This window comes from Vicia villosa, linkage group LG2 (genome assembly GCF_029867415.1).
Source record: "Vicia villosa cultivar HV-30 ecotype Madison, WI linkage group LG2, Vvil1.0, whole genome shotgun sequence".
Lineage (NCBI taxonomy): Eukaryota > Viridiplantae > Streptophyta > Magnoliopsida > Fabales > Fabaceae > Vicia > Vicia villosa.
In genome coordinates this window covers 54301030-54323987 of record NC_081181.1, presented here as the reverse complement: position 1 = coordinate 54323987, position 22958 = coordinate 54301030, and the positions used below count along the sequence as shown (strand labels likewise).

Below are 22958 nucleotides of genomic sequence, written 5' to 3'. Positions count from 1 at the left end.
TAAATAAATCCTAATGTTAATTTTAAACTAAATTAATCTAAAATCCTAAATTAAAATAAATAACCTAAAACCTAAATTAAATCTAAGTGAAAACAAAAGATAAGAGGTTTATATAAAAAGGAAAAATAATAATAATAATAATAATAATAATAATAATAATAATAATAATAAATAAAAAAAATGGAAGAACCTGGCACCGATCCTGTGAGGGCATTTTGAATGGTGTACCATGGACTGTTGCTGTCTGGTCCTTCAGATTAGGGTCAAGAGAGATCCAACGGCCTGCGTGTAATGGTGCGTCATAGTCCTTCAGGATACGTTAACACTGAATCTGCTAGAAACCCATAACACAAATATTGTTAAAAATAAATGGCCACGCGCGGGACTCGAACTCAGGAGCATTTGGTCACCCATACGACTTTGCCAACTGTGCTGAGAACGTTATCTGATAAATAACGCAAACGAATATTACATAAATGAAAAACAAACGAATTTTTAAGTTTCACGAGCGTGCGCTGCATCGTCGTCTTCCTCCTTCAGTTTTTTTCTGAAAAAACACTTTTGCCCACGGTTTTTGTTCGTGACCATAGACCTTCTCTTTCAAACCGTGATGCACTGGTGCCGATTCTTGACGCCTCTGGGCTGGATAACGATTGGGATAGCTTTAGAAATGCTCCAGGAACGTGACTTGATCCTCAAATCTTCTTGAAAGTGGATGCAAATTGGAATCCGAATAGGTTCTTTTCTTGAAATTTTGAGAGTTCAATGAGGGTTCTTGAAGCCAGAATCTCATCCCCTGATCATTAAGATTCCTTATACATATATAGTAGATGGATTTTAGGTAACAATTTGAATCAAATATCCATTGAATCAAAGATTGAGATTTCATGAAACATGATTTTTTTTTTCAATCATTCTAATTATGGCCAATCTTGTCCATTCTCTCACCAATATTCTTTCCACAAAATTGATTCAAATATATTGCCTAATTGATGATTGAATCTGATTGGAACGCTCTCTCCAATCAAATCTTTGCTAATTATCTTATTTATTTGATATTTACCATATTTTAAATGCATAAAAATCAATATAAAATCAAATAAAAATCACAAATTCGTGGCATTGGGATTAGATCTCCTTGATGACTTGAGAATCAATATTGGATCATAAAAGATTGGGCTTCTTTGCAAAAAAATCCATTTTGAACCATATTTGTTTCACCTTTCTCATCCAAAATTTACCAACTTTGACAAGACATATCTCCCTCAATTTTTAAGATATTGAAGAGTTCTAGGACTTTTTGGAAAGCTCAAGATATCCTTTACAAGCCACTTTGGAACACATTTTTCATTTGGAGATTTTATCTTGATGATATTGCTCTTGACATAAAACTGCTTTTGGTTGATTTTTAAGAAGGACCTGTAATGTTTTAGCTCATATATCCCAAATGAAGCATTTATGGCCTTGGCATTAGAGAGACAAAGTTGTATAGAATTCAATTTCCTTCAAAATAGGCTTTGGTTGGGAAATTTCTGAGGTTCCATATGAAAGTTATGACTGGTCAAAGTTCAGTTGACTTATGCTTATAAACCCTAATTTAGCAACTTTAAATCTTGTTGATTTTGAAGCTTTCCTTGATGATCCATGATCAACCCTGTATCAAATGATAAATGATACTTTAAAACAAGGATGTTTGACCAAAAATCAAGAGTTTTGATTGTGATTTGACCATAGTTGACTTTTAGGTCAAACTAGTCGACTGTTGACTATTTGAGCAATCGAATGAGCAATCTTTGGAATTGAAGCTTGAATTCTGGCATGGAGATACCCAATAAGCCATATGAAATCCATTGGAGACCTTGATTCATCATTTTTTTAAGAGAATGCAAAACCCTAGTTCATGAGGTCTTTAGTTATGAGAGAGTGCCTTAGGTTAACCCTTGAGCCTTGAATCATTGTATGAGTTTGAAAGTGAAATGAGATGGGCAAATTTTGGGTTATGACAACAATAAAGTGCAGTGGCGACTTTCCCTAAAATAATGAGTCAAATCAATCTAATGACTTTGATCTCAATTTTCCCCGCTACACAAGGAGACCTCGTCTTTCCACTTTTCTATTGGGGAGTTGACGATCAACCTCTATGATGTTTCCTGTCTGCTCCACCTGCCGATCAGAGGGAGGTTTTTGGACCATTCCCGGATAGAGAGGGTTGAAGCCATAGAGTGGATGGTGGATTACCTGGGTATGTACCCAAATATGGAGGATTATGAGTGCAGAGCAATTAATGGGGAATATATCCAGTTCTCCAGCCTGAAAGAGCTTTATGTGAACCACTTGGTGGCAGCAACGGAGTCCGAGGAGGAGGGTGATGGGATTTTTGTTGAGTACAACCGTGGTTGCGCTCTGCGATGTTGGTTCATGTTCTTGGTTGGCACTTCCCTCTTTGTGGATAAAAGTGCAACCTAAGTGGACATGACTTATCTCTGGTACTTTATTGATCTGACTACAGTTCACGAGTGGAACTGGGGGGCCGCCATTCTGGTATACCTATACCAGAAGCTGAATGAAGCCTCTAATTGGAGGACCAGACAGTTGACTGGATCTTGCACACTCCTCACGGTACATTTCTTTTTAATTATATCACATTTCTTTTTAACATATTATCGTATTTGTGTTTCAGAGTTGGATCATCTCTTACTTCCACTACATCCACAACTACGATCTTGATCCCTCTTACACTGACACCTTGCCCAGGAGTGCACGATATGTCCTCCAAAGGGGAAATAAGAAAGTGAGGCCATATCGTGTAGACCTCGATCATACTGCTCACAATGACATCCAATGGACGCCCTTCAGAGACTACGGTGATGTTGTCCCATTCGACCGCATTGCATTATATTCTGGATGGTTGGCATGTGGGGCCAACAGCATGGTTAGATATTTGCCGGAGCGGTGCATGAGACAGTTTGGGCGTGTTCAAATGATACCGAGATCTCCATTTGAGGCTACTCCTGACACCGTTACCTACCGAGATCTCGCTATTATATTTGAGGATTGGGCGCATCATCTAGTATCGGAGGAGTATCGACGAATGCGGGCCACTCAGAGCTGACACTGTGTAGATGGATACGTGACATGGTTTTATCAGGTGTCACATCCTATCATGATACCTGATGCTCTAGGATGTCCACCTAGGTCAGTGCACAAGGAGCTCTTGGAGAACCAACAGGTTGAGGATGACCATGCCACTGATCTCATGCCGAAATGCCAGCGGATACACTCGATTGGACAGAAGGCATTGAAGAGAGGGATCATTGAGCAGGGGGGTTCATAGGCGGTTGTCATAATACAGAGGATGGTTAGTGAGACGTCCGAATCAGCGGCGTATAGGAGGCAGAGGAGGTTGCAGAGAGTTCGCATTATGCATATTCAGTAGTATTCGCCTATTTATGCATTGTTTATGACTTTTTTACGGTGTTGTAATATTTTGACATTTTGCACTTATCCGAACAACTATTTATATATTATGATATCGCTTTTTTATCTATAATCTACATCTTTTTTATTTTCATTAAATATTTGTTGGATAATATAAGGTATTAATTTTGTTGTTTTTAAAAATGAAGAACCAGATAATATTTCGGATATGCATATCTGAAACTGCTTCATGGCATTTTTCGGACATGCATATCCGAAATATTTAAAAGTAGTTCAAATATGGGTGCTTTCGGATACTATTTATATATTATGATATCGCTTTTTTATCTATAATCTACGTCTTTTTATTATTAAATATTTGTCGGATAATATAAGGTATTAATTTTGTTGTTTTTAAAAATGAAGAAACAGATAATATTTCGGATATGCATATCCGAGGCTTCATAGCATTTTTCGGACATGCATATCCGAAATATTTAAAAGTAGTTTAAATATGGGTGCTTTCGGATATGCATATTCGAAATATTTGAAGATGAGATTAAGGTGCATTCGAAAATGCATATCCGAAGAATATTTTGGAGTTTTCATGAGTGTTTTCCATCTTATATGAGTACAATGAGAAATTCCCGATGTAATATTGTAGAAACTAATTCTTTCAAGTTTCAACTCCCCCTTTTAGTCGAACATTTTGTTGACAGAGATGTAATATTATAAAAACTAATTCTTTCAATTAATATTATAGAATTATAATTATTCTACAGTTTTTTTATACATTCTGATTCTTAGAAGAACGGGACCTTAGTAATCCAAAATTTGTGTCAAGAGATCATGACACTGGCCTCAATTATAATTATTTTATAGTTGAAACATATATAGGTACATTTAATCAAATTATATAAAGAAAAAAATATTTGTATTCAATGTATTGAAATTAAAATAATTAACTTTAAAAAGAATAAAAAATATTTTTATTATAAATATTTGTATTTAATATATTGAAAATAGAAATAATTAGATTATTTAAAGAATATTATTTTATTTAAAATTCTTAAAAAAATATTCCTGATACACTCATCAGTATGATTTAAAATAAATATCATATTTATTATCTTGTGATTTATCGCTTAGTTTCCCTTGGGTTTACTAGTTGTTCTAACATAATCCTTAATTACTTTTCTTAGGTTTACTTTCAATGAGTATTTATAAATGTACGCTATAAAATTCTAATGAGAAGACAATCAAATAAGGCTGCTCAATTTGACAAACACATGCACACATGATAAACCAAACCTAATGAGAAGACAATCAAATAAGGCTGCTCAATTTGACAAACACATGCAATAAACCAAACCTAATGAGAAGACAATCAAATAAGGCTGCTCAATTTGACAAACACATGTATGTTTTTGTTGTTTATAAATATAGTGGTTTTTAACTTTAGTTTCTTTAAATATTTTCTTCAAAGAATTGTCCTCCTAAAAATTTTAATTTAAACTTTTGATCCCTCATAACAAAATCGTAGCTAAAATTATCTATAATTCTGTCACTAAATAAAAAACCGTCGTTAAACTTCGGTAGGGACCAAAAGTTAAAATTAAAATCTTTAGGAAGATTATTCTTTGAAGAAAATATTTAGAAGGACTAAAGTTAAAAACCGCTATATTGAGAGGGACGAAAAACTTATTTAACCAAAAGAAAAGTTCAACCTATTAATAACATTTTCATAAGACAAACAAATAAAACCAATCCAAATATTAACAATATAAAATATATATTTATGTCGGGCCTTATAATCCTCATTAGTGAATGAGGAGAATTTGTCCTGTCTTCCTTCTAATTAAACCTGATATTTCCATTTTTTTTTATATTGACTAAAATATGTCTCTCATTTTATTTTAAGAAAATAGGCCATTCAAAAAATTTTAGTATTCATTTTTATCAAAATTTTTAAAAACTAGGCAAATACCATATCAGTTTCCAAAGTTTAAAATTTTTTGATAATTCATATCGATTAAGGTTGTATAAATTTTTTTTTCGATTTTACAAAAATTTGATAGTTCATATATTATAGAGCAATAAGAAAACGAAGTTAACACTTTGATTTTTTTTATTTTTTTATATATTTGGAAAATTTGATATAAAATCATAATTTGTGTTTCAAAATTTTATAATTTATATCAAATATTTAAAAAAATATAATATAAAAAATAAGAATTTATACCGGATATTTAAAAAAAAAGTATAAAATAATAGATTTTTGAAAATAAATTTTTAAATCTATTTTTAAAAGATAGATGTAAAATCTATGTTTTTATACGGAATTTTTAAAGATCGAGTACATATTCAAAAAAATTGAAATTTATTTTTTAAAAAAACCGAAATTAAAAATTTTGTAAAAATTCAATAACAAAAATCCAAAAAAAAACACTATGTTTTTCAAAATTTCGAACAACTTTTTTAAGCATATTTTAGTAAAATTATATAAAGTAGGGTCAAGGAAAAGAGAAAAAGGGATATGAACTGACGATGTAAAATATTTTTACATTGTCAACCAATTACAATTATGTATCTAATTAAAACACAATTTTAATTAAAAAAAATTAGTATAACATAGCAAGTGTAAGGATTTTGATTAGGTGTATGTGTAAAATTTATTTAACTGTCGGTGCACTACCTTTAAACTCCAGAGAAAAAGAGTGCTAGAATAAGGTCTTGCAAAAGAGAGATTAAAACCCATATAAATAGTAAATGAACTCAAATATAAGAGAAAGACAAACATACATATTTAAAGCAAAACTACCAACTTGAAAGAAAGAAAAAAAGGAAAAGGAAAATATTCAACAAATACCAATTTAATTGATAAACATTTGACGCACATCTATCCAAGTGCATAGCTGAATCTCTTACTTTTTAATTAGAGGCTTGAGTTCGAATTCAACTATAAGCACTTAAATTTTTTTGAAATTTATTTTATTGGCCATTGGAGACCTCCTCAATTTGAGAGATCACAATGTTTCTGATACGCGCAGAATATATCCATGCAAATCACCAAAGTTGTATATTGAAATTTCGTTTTTAATATATAATATGTAAATATGTAAATAACTATTCTTTAAACACTATTAGAGTAGAGAATACACTCTACCGAAAATGGGAGTTACAAGTTGGAGAGGAAGAGGGAAATTTCGGACATAATAATATAGTATTTTACTAATAAAAGAAAAAAAATCTGTTTTTTCTATTATGTCTTTTCAAGCACTTTTTTAAGGGGGTAATAAAGCACTATTATAAGTGTTTGTTGGTACTTGTATTTGCATTGTAGTCACATTTCTCACGTCCCAACTTGTTTTAAACTTAACTTTTTAAAGCTACGAATACAAACTTGATATTGAATATGTGTGTTTGGCTATTCATCAGGGGATCCATATGCCGCCGGCATATATTGTTCTGATTATTCATACATTTTCTATCATTTGCTTATTATACATTACTTCATCCATTTTCTTATAAGTTTTTCATTTAACTTGGACATGGCACTTAAAAACAAAGTAGAAAGACAATAGTGTAAATAAGACATAACTTTAGTTATTAAACAATTTCTCATGCATGAATGATCCTTATCTCTCATAGGTAGCTTACATCATCATACTTGAGACCAGTTAGTATATAACTCAAGAGCATTGAGGTGAGGAGAAACACCAAGAGTGAAGCTTCTATTGTCAATCAAAACTAAGCATGGTGGTGGCTAAGGCTTCTTCTTCTCCTTCTGATCCCCTCACAAATAATCTCTTCCCTTGTTCCATCATCGATGCTCAGAAGTAATTATCTATATAATCTCATTAGTATTTTATACTATATTTGAATTCACTTTAGTTATTAGATTTCTTATATGATACTATATGATAATTTTATATATGATTGTGCAATTAACAGAGGTGATCCATTGGCATTTGGGTCATACTGGAAGCAGATGAATGATGAGTGTACTGTGGTGATTAAAGGATGGGAGTTGATGAGTTACTATAGTGATTTGAGTAACATGTGTTGGTTCATGTTGCCAGAACTCAAGGATGCCATTGAGAGAATTCACCATTTGGTTGGAAATGCTGTGACCAAAGATAGATACATAGTGGTTGGAAATGGTTCTTCTCAGCTCTTTCAAGCTTCTTTGTTTGCTCTGTCTCCTTTAGATGTCCCTGATCACCCTGTCAATGTTGTTGCTGCTGCCCCTTATTACTCGGTAACGTTTCTTTGATCGGGTTAAATCCAACTTGTGTCCCATAGAAGGCTAATTAACATTGTAATTTCTATTTTATAGGAATACAAGAATGCGATTAATATATTGCATTCAAGGATGTTTCAGTGGGGTGGTGATGCTGCTGTGTATGATAAAAATGAACCTTACATCGAGGTGGTGACCTCCCCGAACAACCCTGACGGGACTATTCGTGAACCAGTGGTGAACTCTGTAGCTGAAGGGAAGTTGATTCATGATTTGGCATATTATTGGCCGCAATTTACTCCGATTACTCACGAGGCTGACGATGATGTTATGCTCTTCACATTCTCTAAATGCACCGGTCATGCTGGTTCTCGCATCGGGTGAGTTCATGCACGAATGTATGGAAGGCATTTATGTTTTTTAGTTATTATATGCTAAAGTTTGATATTTGTTTTTGTTAAGATGGGCTATTGTGAAGGACATTGAAGTTGCTAAAAAGATGGCAACATTTGTGCAGACGAATTCAATGGGAGTGTCCAAAGAATCCCAAACACGAGCTGCTAAGATCATTGGAGTGATTTGTGATAGTTACAAAAATTTCAACTCCAATGAATCTGAACTCTTCTTTGAATATAGCAAACGTCTCATGAAGGAAAGGTGGGAGAAATTTAGGGAAGCTGTTGAGCAAAGCAAGGCTTTTACTGTAGCCAAGTATCCAAAGGCCTACTGTAACTTCACTATTAAGATATCTGAAACATACCCTAGTAATTTACTTCTCATTTCTCGAAGCTTTTTTCGACGCTTTCATTTCAATAATTAGTTTTTTGTGTCTTAAGGTTTGGCTTGAATACAGATATTTTCTTGTTCGATTCCTACAGGTTTTGCTTGGCTGAAATGCGAGGAGGGGAAAGAAAATGGTCATAACTATCTAAGAAAATTGAATATTTGTTCAAGAGAAGGGGAGCGATTTGGTGCTGATTCAAAGTTTGTTAGGGTTAGCATGCTTGGCATGGATGATGATTTCAATGAATTGGTAAAGAGGCTATCAAATGTGAAAATGGAATAAGATCGGATGATGTAAAACGTGGGAACTTCAACAGTGCCTTCAAAAACTTTAGTGTTTTGGTATTGTTTGTTGATTACAAATTCAATAAAATTGAAGTTATGAATTACATTTAAATATATTAAATGAAATTAACTACACTACATTTGAAAGCAATATCATACTACTCACCGTAATTCTAGAAACTCTTGACATCGTACAATGTAAATTACTAAAGGTCAAAAATTCAGTAATACAAAAGCTAAAGATTCTCTTTCAAATGTAAATCAAATCATATTACAATATAAAGACAATGGAAAAGATGAAATCAGATAGTGGAAGAAAAGCAAAATGAGGTTTCAAAACATACATTTTCTGCACATAAACGTATTTGATCGAAAGGAGGACTTGCACACGAGGTACAGGCTTGTCTGCAAATTCCTGGCGTGAACTTTATAGACAGTGAGCAACTTACAATCTGTTGCCAAATTGATTATCTTGAAGAGATAGATATTTGGCCAAATAAATTTTAACTTCTTAAAGAGTCCGTCCAAGACCTCATCCAAATGTTTGAAGTCGCTGATCATTGAGGATGTGACACAATCACCAAAAACAGATAGAGTACCTTAAATAAGCCTTAGTTCATATTCTCCTGCCATTGTTATGTATCGCACCCATGGAAGAGCCTGATACCCACTCTTCTCAATAATCTTCAAATATCTAACCTAAAAGACAAAAACATTACATTTTAATTACCTTTTCCAACAAATCAATCAAAGCTTCTACTAAATGAACAATACTATCAAATATGTGGTAAAACATAATTTCATCAATATATCATGGTCATGATCAGAAGATTATGGCGAAAGTTGATTCATGTAGCCGACCCCACTTAGTGGGATAAGACTTGGTTGTGGTTGTTGTTGTATACTTGTATATCATATTGTTGCTGATGTTTTATTGATAAGACTTGGTTGTTGTTGTTGTATATCATATTGTTGCTGAAGTTTTATTGGTACAAAATTATGCGTAACTGCATATTAACTTCTGAAGCTTTTCTCATATCAAGTTCTTATTTTTACCATCAATTGATTCAATTCTTTGCTAAAAAGATTGATTAACATTTTTTGAAAACTTCTGCATAACCATGGAATTGTGAAAACAAAATTAAACTAAAACAGATTTGTTCAGTTCACTACACCCTCAATTTATTGAAATAATCATAATGTGGGCAGAGACAAGTTCTAACAGTTTATCTAAGCACTCAGGGAACCCTCCCATAAAAGGTAGCTACGAAAGGGAAGAACCAAGCAACTTAAATACTACACCGAGCATCCCATACTACTTGATGCAGGACTTGGGCACCCCATAATAGCCAAGTGCCTACTATCATAGAACCTCTCGCCTAAGAGCCGACGTCACGGCAGCTGGCACTCTACAACGATTTGCTCGGCCTTTCCAGTCAGTCCTTCCTACGCATAGCCCTTTCCGAGTCGCTGACAGACAGACTCTGATACCAATTGATAAGTTTCCAAGCACTTGGGAGTTGGGAAACCCTCCCTTAAAAGCAAGCTATTAAGGGAGAAGAAACAAGCCACGTATTTACTACACCAAGCATCCCATACTATTTGATACGAGACTTGGGCACCCAATAATACCCCAAGTCCCTATCAGATACACCAATAGGAAAATGGTGAGAAACAACAGGAAGGAGTGAATGATATATTGCTACAATGAAGGAAATATTCACCTAAATTTTTATCAGACATGGTCATTGAAGGAAGCAAACATTGTATCCAATATTAAAAAAATAGCCTAACAATACTCATAAGAAAATCTTGTTTATGTAGCATACCTGTATTCCAGAAACAGTAAAATAAGGTATCTCAAATTTCACACGTATAGGAGCTTTTCTCTCAGGAGTTGCTTCCTCATCTGTTATACTGGGAAGGCGAAACTCCGCTCTTAACATATATTCCTGAAAGTATGAAAGAGAGAAGATTTGAATCCAATAAATCACATCAAATTAAATATAGGTATCAAGATGGATATTATTTAAAGGATTCAATGTCAGTTCTACGTTACCTTGCCTCCAGGGAAGGATCTAATTTTCCAGATCAATGCATCTTTTTCAGGTGCATATGATGCAGATCCCATTGATGTTCGAATGTTTGGATTGGTTGCATCAACAGGCACGGGCAACTCAATCTCAACATTTGTGGCAGTGCTATAAAATAAATCCTATTAGTTGGCGAAACAAGGATATTTAGGGAAGTGTAAAATCTTGGGCAAAAACCACACAGAATGAATTAAAGGGAAAAGATCCCGCATCTTCTGTCAAGGAAAACATAAAGCAAATTGACAGATATGAGAAAAGAAGTCTTAGTACCTACGTTCCTTAAACTGACTCCTAGCTTTTACCATAATTTCAATCCGACTCTTTGAATGCTTTTCAACAGTTGCTTCCACCCAAAGTAAAGGTTTAACCTGAAAAGAGATGGTACGATCAACATAGATTTCAAAACGATCTCTCTCTCTCTGTCTGAGAGTGTTGTGTGTGTGCACCACCTCTCAAAATAGAAACTTATTTTATATCAACAGAAGATGAACCTGTGTACTGAGTCTGTATGTCATCAAATCAAATGACCCATCAGGAGGTATGAAAGAAATTGTTCGATCATTTTCAAACCGAGCCAACCGAACACACCTTCATAAAATGCCAGACATTATTTGAAAACTAGCATCAAGAAGAGGAAAAATGCTTGAAAAATGCATATCAGATATTTAATTCTGGGTGATTAACTTGTGAAGACAATAAAGTCAATCATACATACTGATGAAACTTGATGTCTTCCAAGTCTATTGCCTTTCCCTTGGTTGTTCTACCTTGTGCCTCTAACAACACTCGATCGTTTAAACCAAGTTTACACTCAGGCATACCACTGCATTATAATAAGCCAAGGACACATGTCAGTTTCCAGATAGACACTCAAGCATGGATGTTGGTTAATAGATACTTCACAATTAATGCTCTCAACTGTGAATGTATTACATGTATCCAGTGGTTGGACCTGTCTGCAAAATATCTAATGGGTAGAAAATTGACATATATGTCCACTGTTCAGTATGAGTTCCAAAAGAAAGCTTCAAGTGTACCAGATGGATCAAGCAACATCCATGGACCATGGGGAATCAATACAAACAGAAAAAAAAAACATAAAGTCCAAATCGCTAATTTCATTTGCATTCCTCAAATTTCCACTAGAGATAATACCAAGAAAAATATAGTATACAAAACTATTCAATATAAGGAATCAGTATAGGCTTGGTTCCCTAATCCCTAATGTATATCATTATCACTTCAGTCCTCACCAATAACCACATATACATACATACCCTATAGTGTCCATATATGAGTAGACACAAGAATAGAAACATTGAAAAGTAAAAGAAAAACTAGAAAACTGCCAGCAATACTTCATCCAAAATGAAATTTTAGCAAAATTAGATCAAAATTCAAATTACGCATATTAAGAAAAGTCGTTGACCAATGATCACATTCAATCTAGGCAGTCTCAATAAAAAATTAAGTCTACGGTCTAAATTACTCTACTAACAAATTGATTCAACGAAAATATAAGAAGTTAAATTAAATGAGGAGTATTTTAGTCTTTAGAGATCATGTCATTAAATAGGAAAGAAATAGTGTAGTTTGCTTATACTTCATTCAGAAGGAGTATTAGAATTTAGATGTTGCAATCAATACCAAAACCTAAAAGATCTCAAAACAATACCTAGAAATGCAGTAGATCTCAAGCAAAGCAAGAAGCAAACCTCAAAAATGTTCTCATCTTCAGTGCCCCAACAACGTCAGATCTAATTAATTGTCCGTTGCTATTGACGAGTATATTAACACTTTCCACCACGTCCAAGAAAACCTGAATGCAAAAATCAAAAAGTACAACTCAGTGGCCGAGACCATCATATCACAATTCAAAAACATACAATTATTCACTTGTCTAATAATCACCTCGTTTTTCTTGTAATTAATCCCTTCGCTTCGCCAAGACACGGCATTAGTCACGGCCATAGGAGGTCTCTGAGTAACTTCCATTCTATAAGCATCCGTCTTAATAAACTCACTAAGAATCTTCGCCTCAGTATATTGAGGATAACCGAAGTCCATAACTTCATCAAGTAGCTCATACTGCCAACCACACGACAAATCCAAATATCAAAATTCAAAACCAAACCACGAAACTCAACAAACTCATTCATACAAAATCACTTCGAGCAACATTTTTACCACAACAACGAAGTTATCCCTTAGCGATTCTTCTTCTAATTCTTCAAAATAATGCTTAAACACCTGCCACAAACAAGAATTTTACTGATTGCGCGTTACTTACAAAAACTAATTCAATGAAGGATCGAATCAGAAAAGTGCTTACATCAACTAATCGATGCAGGAAGAAAAGAAGACTAGCGGCATTACAGTTTTGTCTCGTGGCAATCACAAGGTAAACATTGCTATGTTGTATAAACATATACGTAACACCGTTATCGTAAACAACCGGATCTTGACACTGTTCATCATCCTAACCAAAAAAGGAACATCGAAACTCGAATCATTCATAACAACATCGTGTGGAGTGTGAATTTGAGTTTGGATCTGAGAAAATGAACAAGTGAAATGAGAAATGGAAGTGAAGTGAAACCTGCTTGTCGATGAATTTGGTGAAGAAGCGTTCAGCTTCGATGGCGGAGACGTCGCCGCGGTAGTCACGCCAGACGAGGATGCGGCCTTTGATGTCGAGGAGGAACAGAGCAGAAGCTGCCCCTGACATTGATGATGCGTTCGAAAGCTGGATCGGATCCAATTTGAATCGGCGTCACGGTGGTGATGGAAGAGGAAGACGACGGAGAATAGGGACTAACGACGCCGTTACCACCACCAAAAATGAGTTATTGAAGCATTTTTGGATTTTTAAAAATTGTTATCAATCCGTCAAAAGAAAATTATTATTGTGAATTTCAACTTTCTTTTTGTTTACATAAGGAATTGTAACTCTTTTTTTTAAAATAAGGCTGATATATAATAACGGGAAAAAGTGGTACAAAAAGAGAGGGGGACTATACCAAAACCCTCTCAACCAGAAGAGAACCTAAAGAAAGGGCAACCAAGCCTATTCTTTACAAAATCTGCCCTTAAAAAAAGAGGAAGCGAAGAATAATGAGTAGTACCAATTAAATCTAAACCTATGTTAGCGAGGGTATCAGCACAACTGTTCCCTTCTCTATATATGTGAGAAACAATAAAATTCCAATTAGAAACTAAATAAATACAGTTTAACCATCTGGATCTAATAGCCCACGGGACCCTATACGGAGGTTTAAAAGCAAGAACCACCGCCATGGAGTCCGATTCCAACCAAACATTCTTCCAATTCTTCTCATGGGCGAACTCAATTGCTTGCATAGCACCCGAGAGTTCAGCAGTGAGAGAATTAGACATACCCAAAAAAGAAGCAAAAGCTCCTAGAAAACACCCACCATTGTCTCTAGCAAGACCGCCGCAAGCCGAAAGATCCGAAGGAGAACGAGAGGCACCATCACAGTTTAATTTAACCCAATTCAACGGCGGGGGCTGCCATAAGACTTCCTTAATATTCGGAGCTCTCGGCGGCCGAATTGTCACCTTAAATCTCTTAATGAAAGCAAAGTCATTCATGTTCAAATGAGATCTTGTCGAGACATGATTACCAGCAACTAGCACAGAATTTTTAATCACCGAAATACAGGAACAAGTCGTGAGAATAAGATCATAAAACCTGGCCTTATTACGGGCGAACCAAATCATGTGCAGTAACGAAAATACAGTCGTAAGCGTAATCACTCTACATTGGACAGGGCCGTCTTTATCTAAAGTCCTCCAGATATCCTCCCATCCAAGAATTGTGAAAGAGAGGTTGAGCATGGAAGAGAGCCAAGTCCAAAGCTTCAAAGCAAAAATACAATCAAAGAAAATATGCTGCTCCGATTCAGCTTCAGTACCACACAGCGAGCATCTGGAAGGGAAAGAGAAGCCTCTTCGATGCCAATGGTCATCGGTGGGAGTTTTATGATGAAGAAGCCTCCAAATCATAAAGGATATAGAGAGAGGAATTAATCTGTTCCAAATTAACCGCCACCGATCCTGCGGGATACCTCTAACCCTCTTTAGATCATAAGCCAACACTAACGATAAATCACCCGATGCCGAGCTGTCCCAGCATCTTTTGTCAGGCCAGGAAACCAACGGAAGATGACAACTAAGAAATTTCTTTACCGTTACCAAGAATCCAAGAGGAATTATCCATAATCATTTTCATCTCTTTTTTAACACTGTACCAAATAGAAGAGTAAATATGGTGAGTGATGAATCTGTTATTCCTTGAGATTCTTCTACGGAGAAGGACGGCCCAGCTGCTGTCAGAGGTAACAAGATCCCAAGCAAGTTTTAAATTGAACGCTTCGTTAAGCTTACATATGGAACGAAGCCCAAGACCTCCTTCCGCAGTAGGCAAGCAAACCGTGTTCCAGTTAACCGTGATAAATTTTTGTTTAGACGTGTCGCCGCTCCATAAGAATCTTTTAATTGCTCTTTCCAAGACACGAATAAGCGATAGCGGCCAATCATAAATTGTCATACTGTGCGTAAGCATCCCTTGAATAGTAGATTTAATCAACTCTACCCTTCCCGCAAACGAGAGCAGCGCCCCTTTCCACGATGCCAGCTTAAGGTTAACTCTGTCGGCAATAGGTTGAAGAAACACCCTTTTAGGCTTTCCCTTAAACAGCGGCACACCCAGATAAAGGAGAGGATTATTACCAATGATGAAACCGGATAAGGAGGCAAGGATATTGAGACGAGAAGAAGACATTGCGCCACCAAAAATAAAAGATTTACCACAATTAACATGCTGACCCGAAACATCAGCGTACTCCTTGAAGGCTAAGGTGAGATTTTTAATATTGGAGATCTTACCTTTACAGAAAATAAGCACATCGTCCGCATATAAAATATGAGAGGGGACCGTGATTTTCCTCGGACCGGTAATGAGATCAAGCTTTCTGTCAGCTACCAATTGCAGAATTTTCCTGCTCAGAACTTCTTCAGCCAAACAAAATAAAAGGGGCGATAACGGATCGCCTTGCCGAACTCCTCGAGAGCAAGTAAAGAAACCATGTAACGCTCCATTAATATTAATGGATAAAAAGGCAGATCTGAGGATGACGCTAATCCAAGAACAGAAAGTTTCATTAAATCCAAACTGCCGCAAAACTTTGAAGAGGAAATCCCAATTAAGAGTGTCAAATGCTTTCCTGATATCAACCTTAAGCGCTAAATTACCGCACCAAACTTTGCTGCTCAACAGATTAAAACCTTCAGAAGCTAGACCGGTACTTTCGTGAATTTGTCTACCTTTGATAAAACCCCTTTGTTCTTGAGAAATCAGCTGAGGCATAATAGAAGCGAGACGGTCTGCAAGGATTTTAGAGATCAGCTTGGACTTGAAATTGGCAATAGCAATGGGCCGGAATAGATCCAACGAATCCGCGCCATTGATTTTGGGAATGAGAGCAATGGTGTTGGAATTGAACCCTGGCAGCATCGATCCTGTAATGAAGAAATCCAGAACAGCGTTTGTGACATCGAGCTTTACAATATCCTAAAAGTCTTGGTAAAAAACAGCCCCAAAACCATCGGGGCCTGGTGCACTGTCCTTGTTCAGGGCAAAAACGGCAGCAGTAATCTCTTCAATTGAGGGGATCTTCGAGAGTAGCGCGTTCGTATCATTATTTACCAAGCAAGGAATTGTATCTTCCACCATTTTGAAATCCTGCAACAAACCAGAGTTAGCCATAAACAGAGATTTGAAATAATTAACGGTGCACTCCGCAATAAGGTTCGGTTCAGTTAACACCCGGTCTTCATTCTTAAGAATAGAAATCGGTTTCATTTTACACTTTATTTTGGAAACACGGTGAAAAAAAGCTGTGTTTCGATCTCCCTCCAAATGCCATTTGATGCGAGCTTTATCTCTCCAAAAACATTCCTCTATGGCCAACGCAGAGGAGAGATCATTCTGAGCCAAAGATTCTTCCTCCTTAAGATTATCCCTGTATCCATCAACCTGGATTTGCTGCTGAATGGTGCAAAGTTTGTCCTCCGCAACTTTAACCTTGATCGTCACATCGCCAAAGGTATGTTTGTTCCACTGTTTCAATTCTTTTTTCAGCAACTGGAGCTTTCTAGACAGAACATACATATTGCAGCCAACCACTTTTTGGCTCCAAACCTTAGCTATAAGATCTTTGCAGCCTTTGTGAAGAGTCCAAGCCTTAAGGAATTTAAATTGCGACGCGACCCTCACCGGATTGATATGAAGTTCAAGCAAAAGGGGGTAGTGATCAGAAGACACTTTAGCAAGAGTGGAGACTGAGATTTGATTACAACAGTCAAACCACAATTGGTTACCAATACAACGATCAAGTCGTCGCTCCATAGTGAACGGAGCATCTCGCCTATTCGACCAAGTAAATTCCGCACCATTCGTAGGAATATGAATAAGATTAGATCGATCAGTCCACTTCTGGAATTGTAACTCAATCCTTTAGAAACACTTTAAATTTGTTATTTTAAAATTATAAATAAAAATAAAATTCATTCTTCCCTCCATCTTAAATTAGATTTTTCTTTTGAGTTTTGAATATTTTTTAAGATAGTGATTAAATAATTTGATTTTAATTATAAAATGAGTTTAATTTACTAAGATACTCTTCTTATTGATATTTTATAAAAGGTATAATTTGAAGAAAAAAAACACTGTATGTTCGGGGGAGTCACTAGGAAGCATTGATACATAGTGTAGGACTAGACATATTTGTGGAAGACACAATCACCTATTTAGCGCAACATCGGGGGAGGGTCGAGCAAGGAGCTTTGTTATTTTTGGGACTTTCCGTTTGAGCAACACACCTTTGTGGGAGACACACCACTTCTCCAGTTCTCCACCTAAAACCTTAAGGTGATGTGAGTGGGTTCTCCCACTTATAAATGTTTAAGTCACCACATTTATATCCAACGCGGGACTATTTTCCCCACACCCACACTTGCATTATTCTCAACACTCCCCCCTCAAGTGTGAGTCCACAATGCTCCTTCTCAAGTGGAAGCTCTCTTCCGCATACACTTGTATCCATTGACTCTCTTCAATTACATGTATATGTTGACTCTCTTCAACTAAATGTATTCGTTGACTTTCTTCAACTACAAGTAAGTCGGTCCCTTTTCTCGTAACCTAAGGCTTTAATACCATTTGTTAGGGGAGTTACTAGGAGCATTGATACAAAGTTGAGGAGTATTCACCTATGTGAGAGACACACCACTTATCCAACGAAGCATTGATACAAACTTTGGAATACGTAGACCTTCAAGCATTTTCAAAGGAGCTTGATCAGATGGTTAGACAGAGACATTCATGATGGTGAATAGATTAGAAGAATTGATAGGCAAGTTACGGTATCCAACAAAAATGGAGTAACTCGTTCCTGGAAACTTGTGAAAAATGACTATGATGTTATTATGGTGATGCTTGGACTAGCGGATATTGTCTTGATAGTTGTAATCTCGTAGTTGTTATAATGTGTTTAGTTGTTTTATTTGTTTATCGTGTTGTTATTTTTTGTGTAGTTGTGTTAAGTTTGTTGTACTTGAATGTTAACTTGAATATGAAATGAAAGTCTAATTTAAATTGAAATTTCTTGCTTACAACAAATAAATTACATCTCAAGATTGGCATAAAAATTATGTTGTAGAGCTAGACCTAATATTCGAACAACTTTTTCCATTGTGTTACGGTTGACGACACGTACTGCATAATGTTATCATTTTATTTACCGTATCAATTCGGTTCGAATATGGGTGTTGTTAGGGCGTCTCTTTTTCTTCCTTCGCATATGGTCATTGTGCCACCCCTAGATAAAAAGACCAATAATCCTCATTTTATACCACCAAGAATGTACATTTAATACGTTTTTGACATTGTAAATGGGGGATAGATGTCGTCTAGGATCTAGGCAAGAATATGCACATGCCGCTATGACATGAGAGCAAGGCATACGAAATGCTTGGAACTTTCCGCATTCGCACCAAACTCTATCTAGTTCGACCCGATAATATCCCTTTGGCCTCCCCTCGTTATGATTCATTGTCTCTTATACATTGAACCGACCTTTAATACGGTCAAACACTGTAACACCTGTCGACCCCAATTTTTGACTCTGACATCCCACCTCATTTATGATAATAGTGTAATCATCATCATTATCATTGTTCATACATCATTTGCTAACCAAAGATATACAAAAAGATTTGTGCATTTAAGCACCCTTCGATCTCCAGTTTCAGAGTTGTGCATCCTTTTCAACAAAACTCGATTCTATTATGATCAGCACAATGCAAGGATCAAAATCCCTCAGCTAGTTGCCATTTATTCATTGTATATACCATTTAATTTCATTTTGAAAAATTAGGGTTCTTAGTGTTTTTTGGGAAATTCTTGAGCCATAGTGAGATAAATTTATGATTGATACATTTCTGGAATCGTGATTAAAAATGGAACAACTTTCATGTTTGTGGTTTTGAAAATGATTGAGTTTGGAGCAAGATGCGTTTTCCAGAAATTGAGAGCTTGAGGTTGAATATGAAGTTCAACCTGGTTTTAGAACATGTTTTTAATTATATAAAATTGAGCGCATTTTGACATCACTTGTAGCGCGTTGGCTCGGTGGTCTTGTTTTGATCTGGTAATCATAGTGGTGTGGGTTTAAACCCTCATGAAACCAAACTATCTTTTTACCACTTGTTTCTTTTAATTATTTTAATAACTTTGACATTTTATTTGAAATAGTAAATTAAGTTATTTCCACTTGATTTTTTGCATACTTCTTATTTATCTTGTCTATTTTTAGAATATATTTTAAAATCACAAAAATATTTATTATTTAATCATTTTTAAATTAAATCAAAAACAAGTCTTTTTAGGTTTTTAAAGAGATTTTAAATCAACTTCTTTAATATTTTCACCAAGTAACTTGTATATATTTTTGAGTGAATGAAGTAGGACTAGGATAAAATCCACCTTGATGATAATATGTTCCCTTAGTCCATCCACTTAGGGTTTCCTTTGATTTAATCAATTAGGTTTAGGTGTACATCGAAACAAAACCCTAAAACCTTAATTGTGTGATCCTTGATCTTTTAATCTCTTAGCAATGCCATGTTAATATAATTTGTTGCTATGATCTCTCCTTACTTATACACATGTACATATGCTTGTTGATTTACATTCTTGTACATTTATACTTTGGTTATGTTATTATCTTTGTATATATACATTATTGAACTAACCCCACATGCATGAGACATTTATCCATCATCACATCATATTCACTCATACATGAAATGATCTTGAGGTATGTCATCCTTTTATTCATTCAAATTTTATCTTTGAGTTTATACCTTGATATATTGTTGAGCTCACCCTTGATTGTATCCATGATACACATGATTATCACACACATCACTTGATATATTCAACATGATTGATTGCTTAAGATGTTGCTAAATTTCAAAGGAATGGGAATGGTATTGACTAAAATTGTCAAGGTACTCAATCTCTTTTCCAAAACTCTTTTAGTTTGTGCTTAGTATTGTTAAAGCTTTGCACCTCACTTGTTTTGAAAATGGTTTTGTATTGTTAAAGCTCAAACTTTTAAAATCAACCATTGGTTTTGCATTGTTAAAACTCAACCAACCTCTTTTAAATCACCATTGCCTTGTATTGTTAAAGCTTGACACCTTTTTAAACTTGTTAAGTATTGTTAAAGCTTAAAATTTTTAAAACCCCGTTGAGTATTGTTAAAGCCCTTTGATTTTACTTTTAAGAGGGACTGTAAAATCTTTGACTTCCCTATTGCACTTAAGGGATATGTAGGCCTAAGATGCAATGTCTTATCGAGCTCGCTTTTAAAATCTTCTTTTCTCATCATCCAACTCTATTTAAACAAAAACAAACAAAAGCATTTTTATAACAAATACAACAATATATATTTCAAAGAGGTTCCTACGGAGTACCGTAGATGTGAAAGATGCTAATACCTTCCCCTTGAATAACAAACCCCCGTACCTAAATCTATGATAAGTTTATTAGTTTTGATTTTAAAAACTTATGTGGGTTTTATTTCGCTCTTTCTCCCATTTCCTTTGGAAACAATAAAGCGCGGTGGCGACTCTGTTAAAATATCTGAGCTAAGTCAATCAATGGCTCTAGTCTCACAAATTCACCGCTACAACACCATAAGTGATATCTTTGGCAGTTTCATCCAGAATAAATTTCATAGATATTTCACTAAACAATTTCCCTAATTACAACACTGGCCGCCATTTTGAACCTGTGGTATCAAACAGTGACCCCAACCTAAAATATGTTTCTCTCACCAATGCGGTTTTCGGTAGGTTTATGATGCCTTTAAAGATAGAGTTCATTGATTGCATTATATTTTTTGTCATGTACCCCCATTGTTGACCATTGTCAAATGCCCAGGTCCGCTTCTCCACTAGAATGTTATCGATCCACCTTAATGCATCCACATTTGTCAATCGAATCTCTTCGCGGTAGTCTTGGAACGATGACTTTGTTAAGGCATATGCCACATTAATAACCTTTTTTGAAGCGTCTTATATTTTATCTCCCTCGTGAAGTTTTGAGCGATATGTCAAATGCAATAGACATGCATAAAAAAGGGTTCTTGCCAACTGTTATTAGGGTTATTGTAAACACTCTCAATAGAAGAATGTAAGAATGTCTGTCCAAATCAAACAAAGGTTGGGTTGAGGAGCAATGTGTAAGCGGAGGTTCATGAGAAAGAAACTCAAGCCACCAGTCGTCTCACCTTCAACCAGAGCGAAGGAAATTGGAAAAATATTAATGTTGCCATCTTGTATCACTGCCATGAGTAATGTTCCTTTATACTTCCTGTACAACCATGTTTCATCAATTTGCATAATAGGTTTGCAAAATGCAAAACCTTTGATGCATGGTTCATACGTCTAGAACAGTCGATGAAATATTCTATTTCCACTAACACAAGTTCTGTCTGGCGCGAATTCTGAGAGAGTCTCCAAACTTATAACAATTCCCGGAGCATAATACTTGAGTGCGGCCAAAATTTTTGGAATTTATTTATATGAAACCTGTCGCACGCTCGCGAAAATGAACAGAGTCGCCACCAATATATTTATCCCAAAACGGGAAAGGAATATCAGAAAACCTAAGATGAATAAGAACGAGGTCTTTCGACCAGAGATAGGGTAAGAAGTCGGTTACGCAAGGGGAAGGTACTAGCACCCCTCACGCCCATCGTACTCGATGGTATCCACCTATGTTTGTTGTTATCTAAAGGGTGTGAGGGGTGCTAGTACCTTCCCCTTGCGTAACCGACTTCTTACCCTATCTCTGGTCGAAAGACCTCGTTCTTATTCATCTTAGGTTTTCTGATATTCCTTTCCCGTTTTGGGATAAATATATTGGTGGCGACTCTGTTCATTTTCGCGAGCGTGCGACAGCTGGCGACTCTGCTGGGGACGTTAGACCTATTGCGGGTCCGTATTTAGCGAGTCGATCCTAGCCTTTGTTTGTTTGTCTGTTTTTTGGGTGTGCTTATATATTGCTTATACTTCGCTTCATTTATTTTATGCTTGCATATCATGACTATTTATTGCTCGCATATCATGTTTATTTTCTCGCATTCTGGACTATATTATGGGTCCCCGTGGGGGCCACATATTTTATCTGTTTGCAGGTTGGGTGGGTTGTTTCTATGAGGTAAAAGGCCCAATACCCAGGCCAGAGTTGACACATAGGATACATAGGATAGAGTGGATAGTCATGACGCCGATGAGATGTCAGGTCTTGTCTAGTGCGATCATGAGACCCACGCCCAGTCGAGGTTCAAATGGGGTATCATCGTTGGCATGTAGATGCAACAATGGTGGTATCTCAGGAGAACTGATAACGCTGGTTGCCATATTGACCTACCCTGACCTAGACTACACCCGTGAGTGGGGAGGGATATACATGACAGGTACCGTTGGTGACTCGGTTTTGTTGGTGACTATTCATGTTCTGTTGGTGACTATGGGTTCTCCTG

General features: G+C 35.8%; 3 protein-coding genes across 4 annotated transcripts; 2 read left to right on the top strand and 1 right to left on the bottom strand.

Moving 5' to 3' along the window:
• Nucleotides 1–2256: 2256 nt before the first annotated feature.
• Nucleotides 2257–3112, top strand: LOC131649073 (uncharacterized). The gene is made up of 2 exons (XM_058918818.1): nt 2257–2427; nt 2681–3112. Exons 1-2 carry the CDS (start codon nt 2257–2259, stop codon nt 3110–3112), a joined length of 603 nt encoding a protein of 200 aa, XP_058774801.1.
• Nucleotides 3113–6783: 3671 nt separating this feature from the next.
• On the top strand, nt 6784–8848 carry LOC131650676 (L-tryptophan--pyruvate aminotransferase 1-like). The gene is made up of 5 exons (XM_058920378.1): nt 6784–7256; nt 7372–7678; nt 7757–8040; nt 8123–8424; nt 8539–8848. Exons 1-5 carry the CDS (start codon nt 7174–7176, stop codon nt 8724–8726), a joined length of 1164 nt encoding a protein of 387 aa, XP_058776361.1. The 5' UTR covers nt 6784–7173; the 3' UTR covers nt 8727–8848.
• A 51-nt stretch (nt 8849–8899) lies between these two features.
• LOC131650675 (AP-1 complex subunit mu-2-like) lies at nt 8900–13762 on the bottom strand. Of its 2 annotated transcripts, XM_058920376.1 has the most exons (11): nt 13421–13760; nt 13154–13300; nt 13009–13071; nt 12733–12909; nt 12537–12640; nt 11537–11644; nt 11313–11409; nt 11092–11189; nt 10788–10929; nt 10558–10680; nt 8900–9427 (listed from the first exon to the last, which is right to left on the bottom strand). In XM_058920376.1, exons 1-11 carry the CDS (start codon nt 13547–13549, stop codon nt 9329–9331), a joined length of 1287 nt encoding a protein of 428 aa, XP_058776359.1. In that variant the 5' UTR covers nt 13550–13760; the 3' UTR covers nt 8900–9328. The 2 variants fall into 2 exon arrangements, with proteins under 2 accessions (XP_058776359.1, XP_058776360.1); XM_058920377.1 differs by lacking the exon at nt 8900–9427 and having other exon boundaries at nt 10788–10943; nt 13421–13762.
• Nucleotides 13763–22958: the final 9196 nt, after the last annotated feature.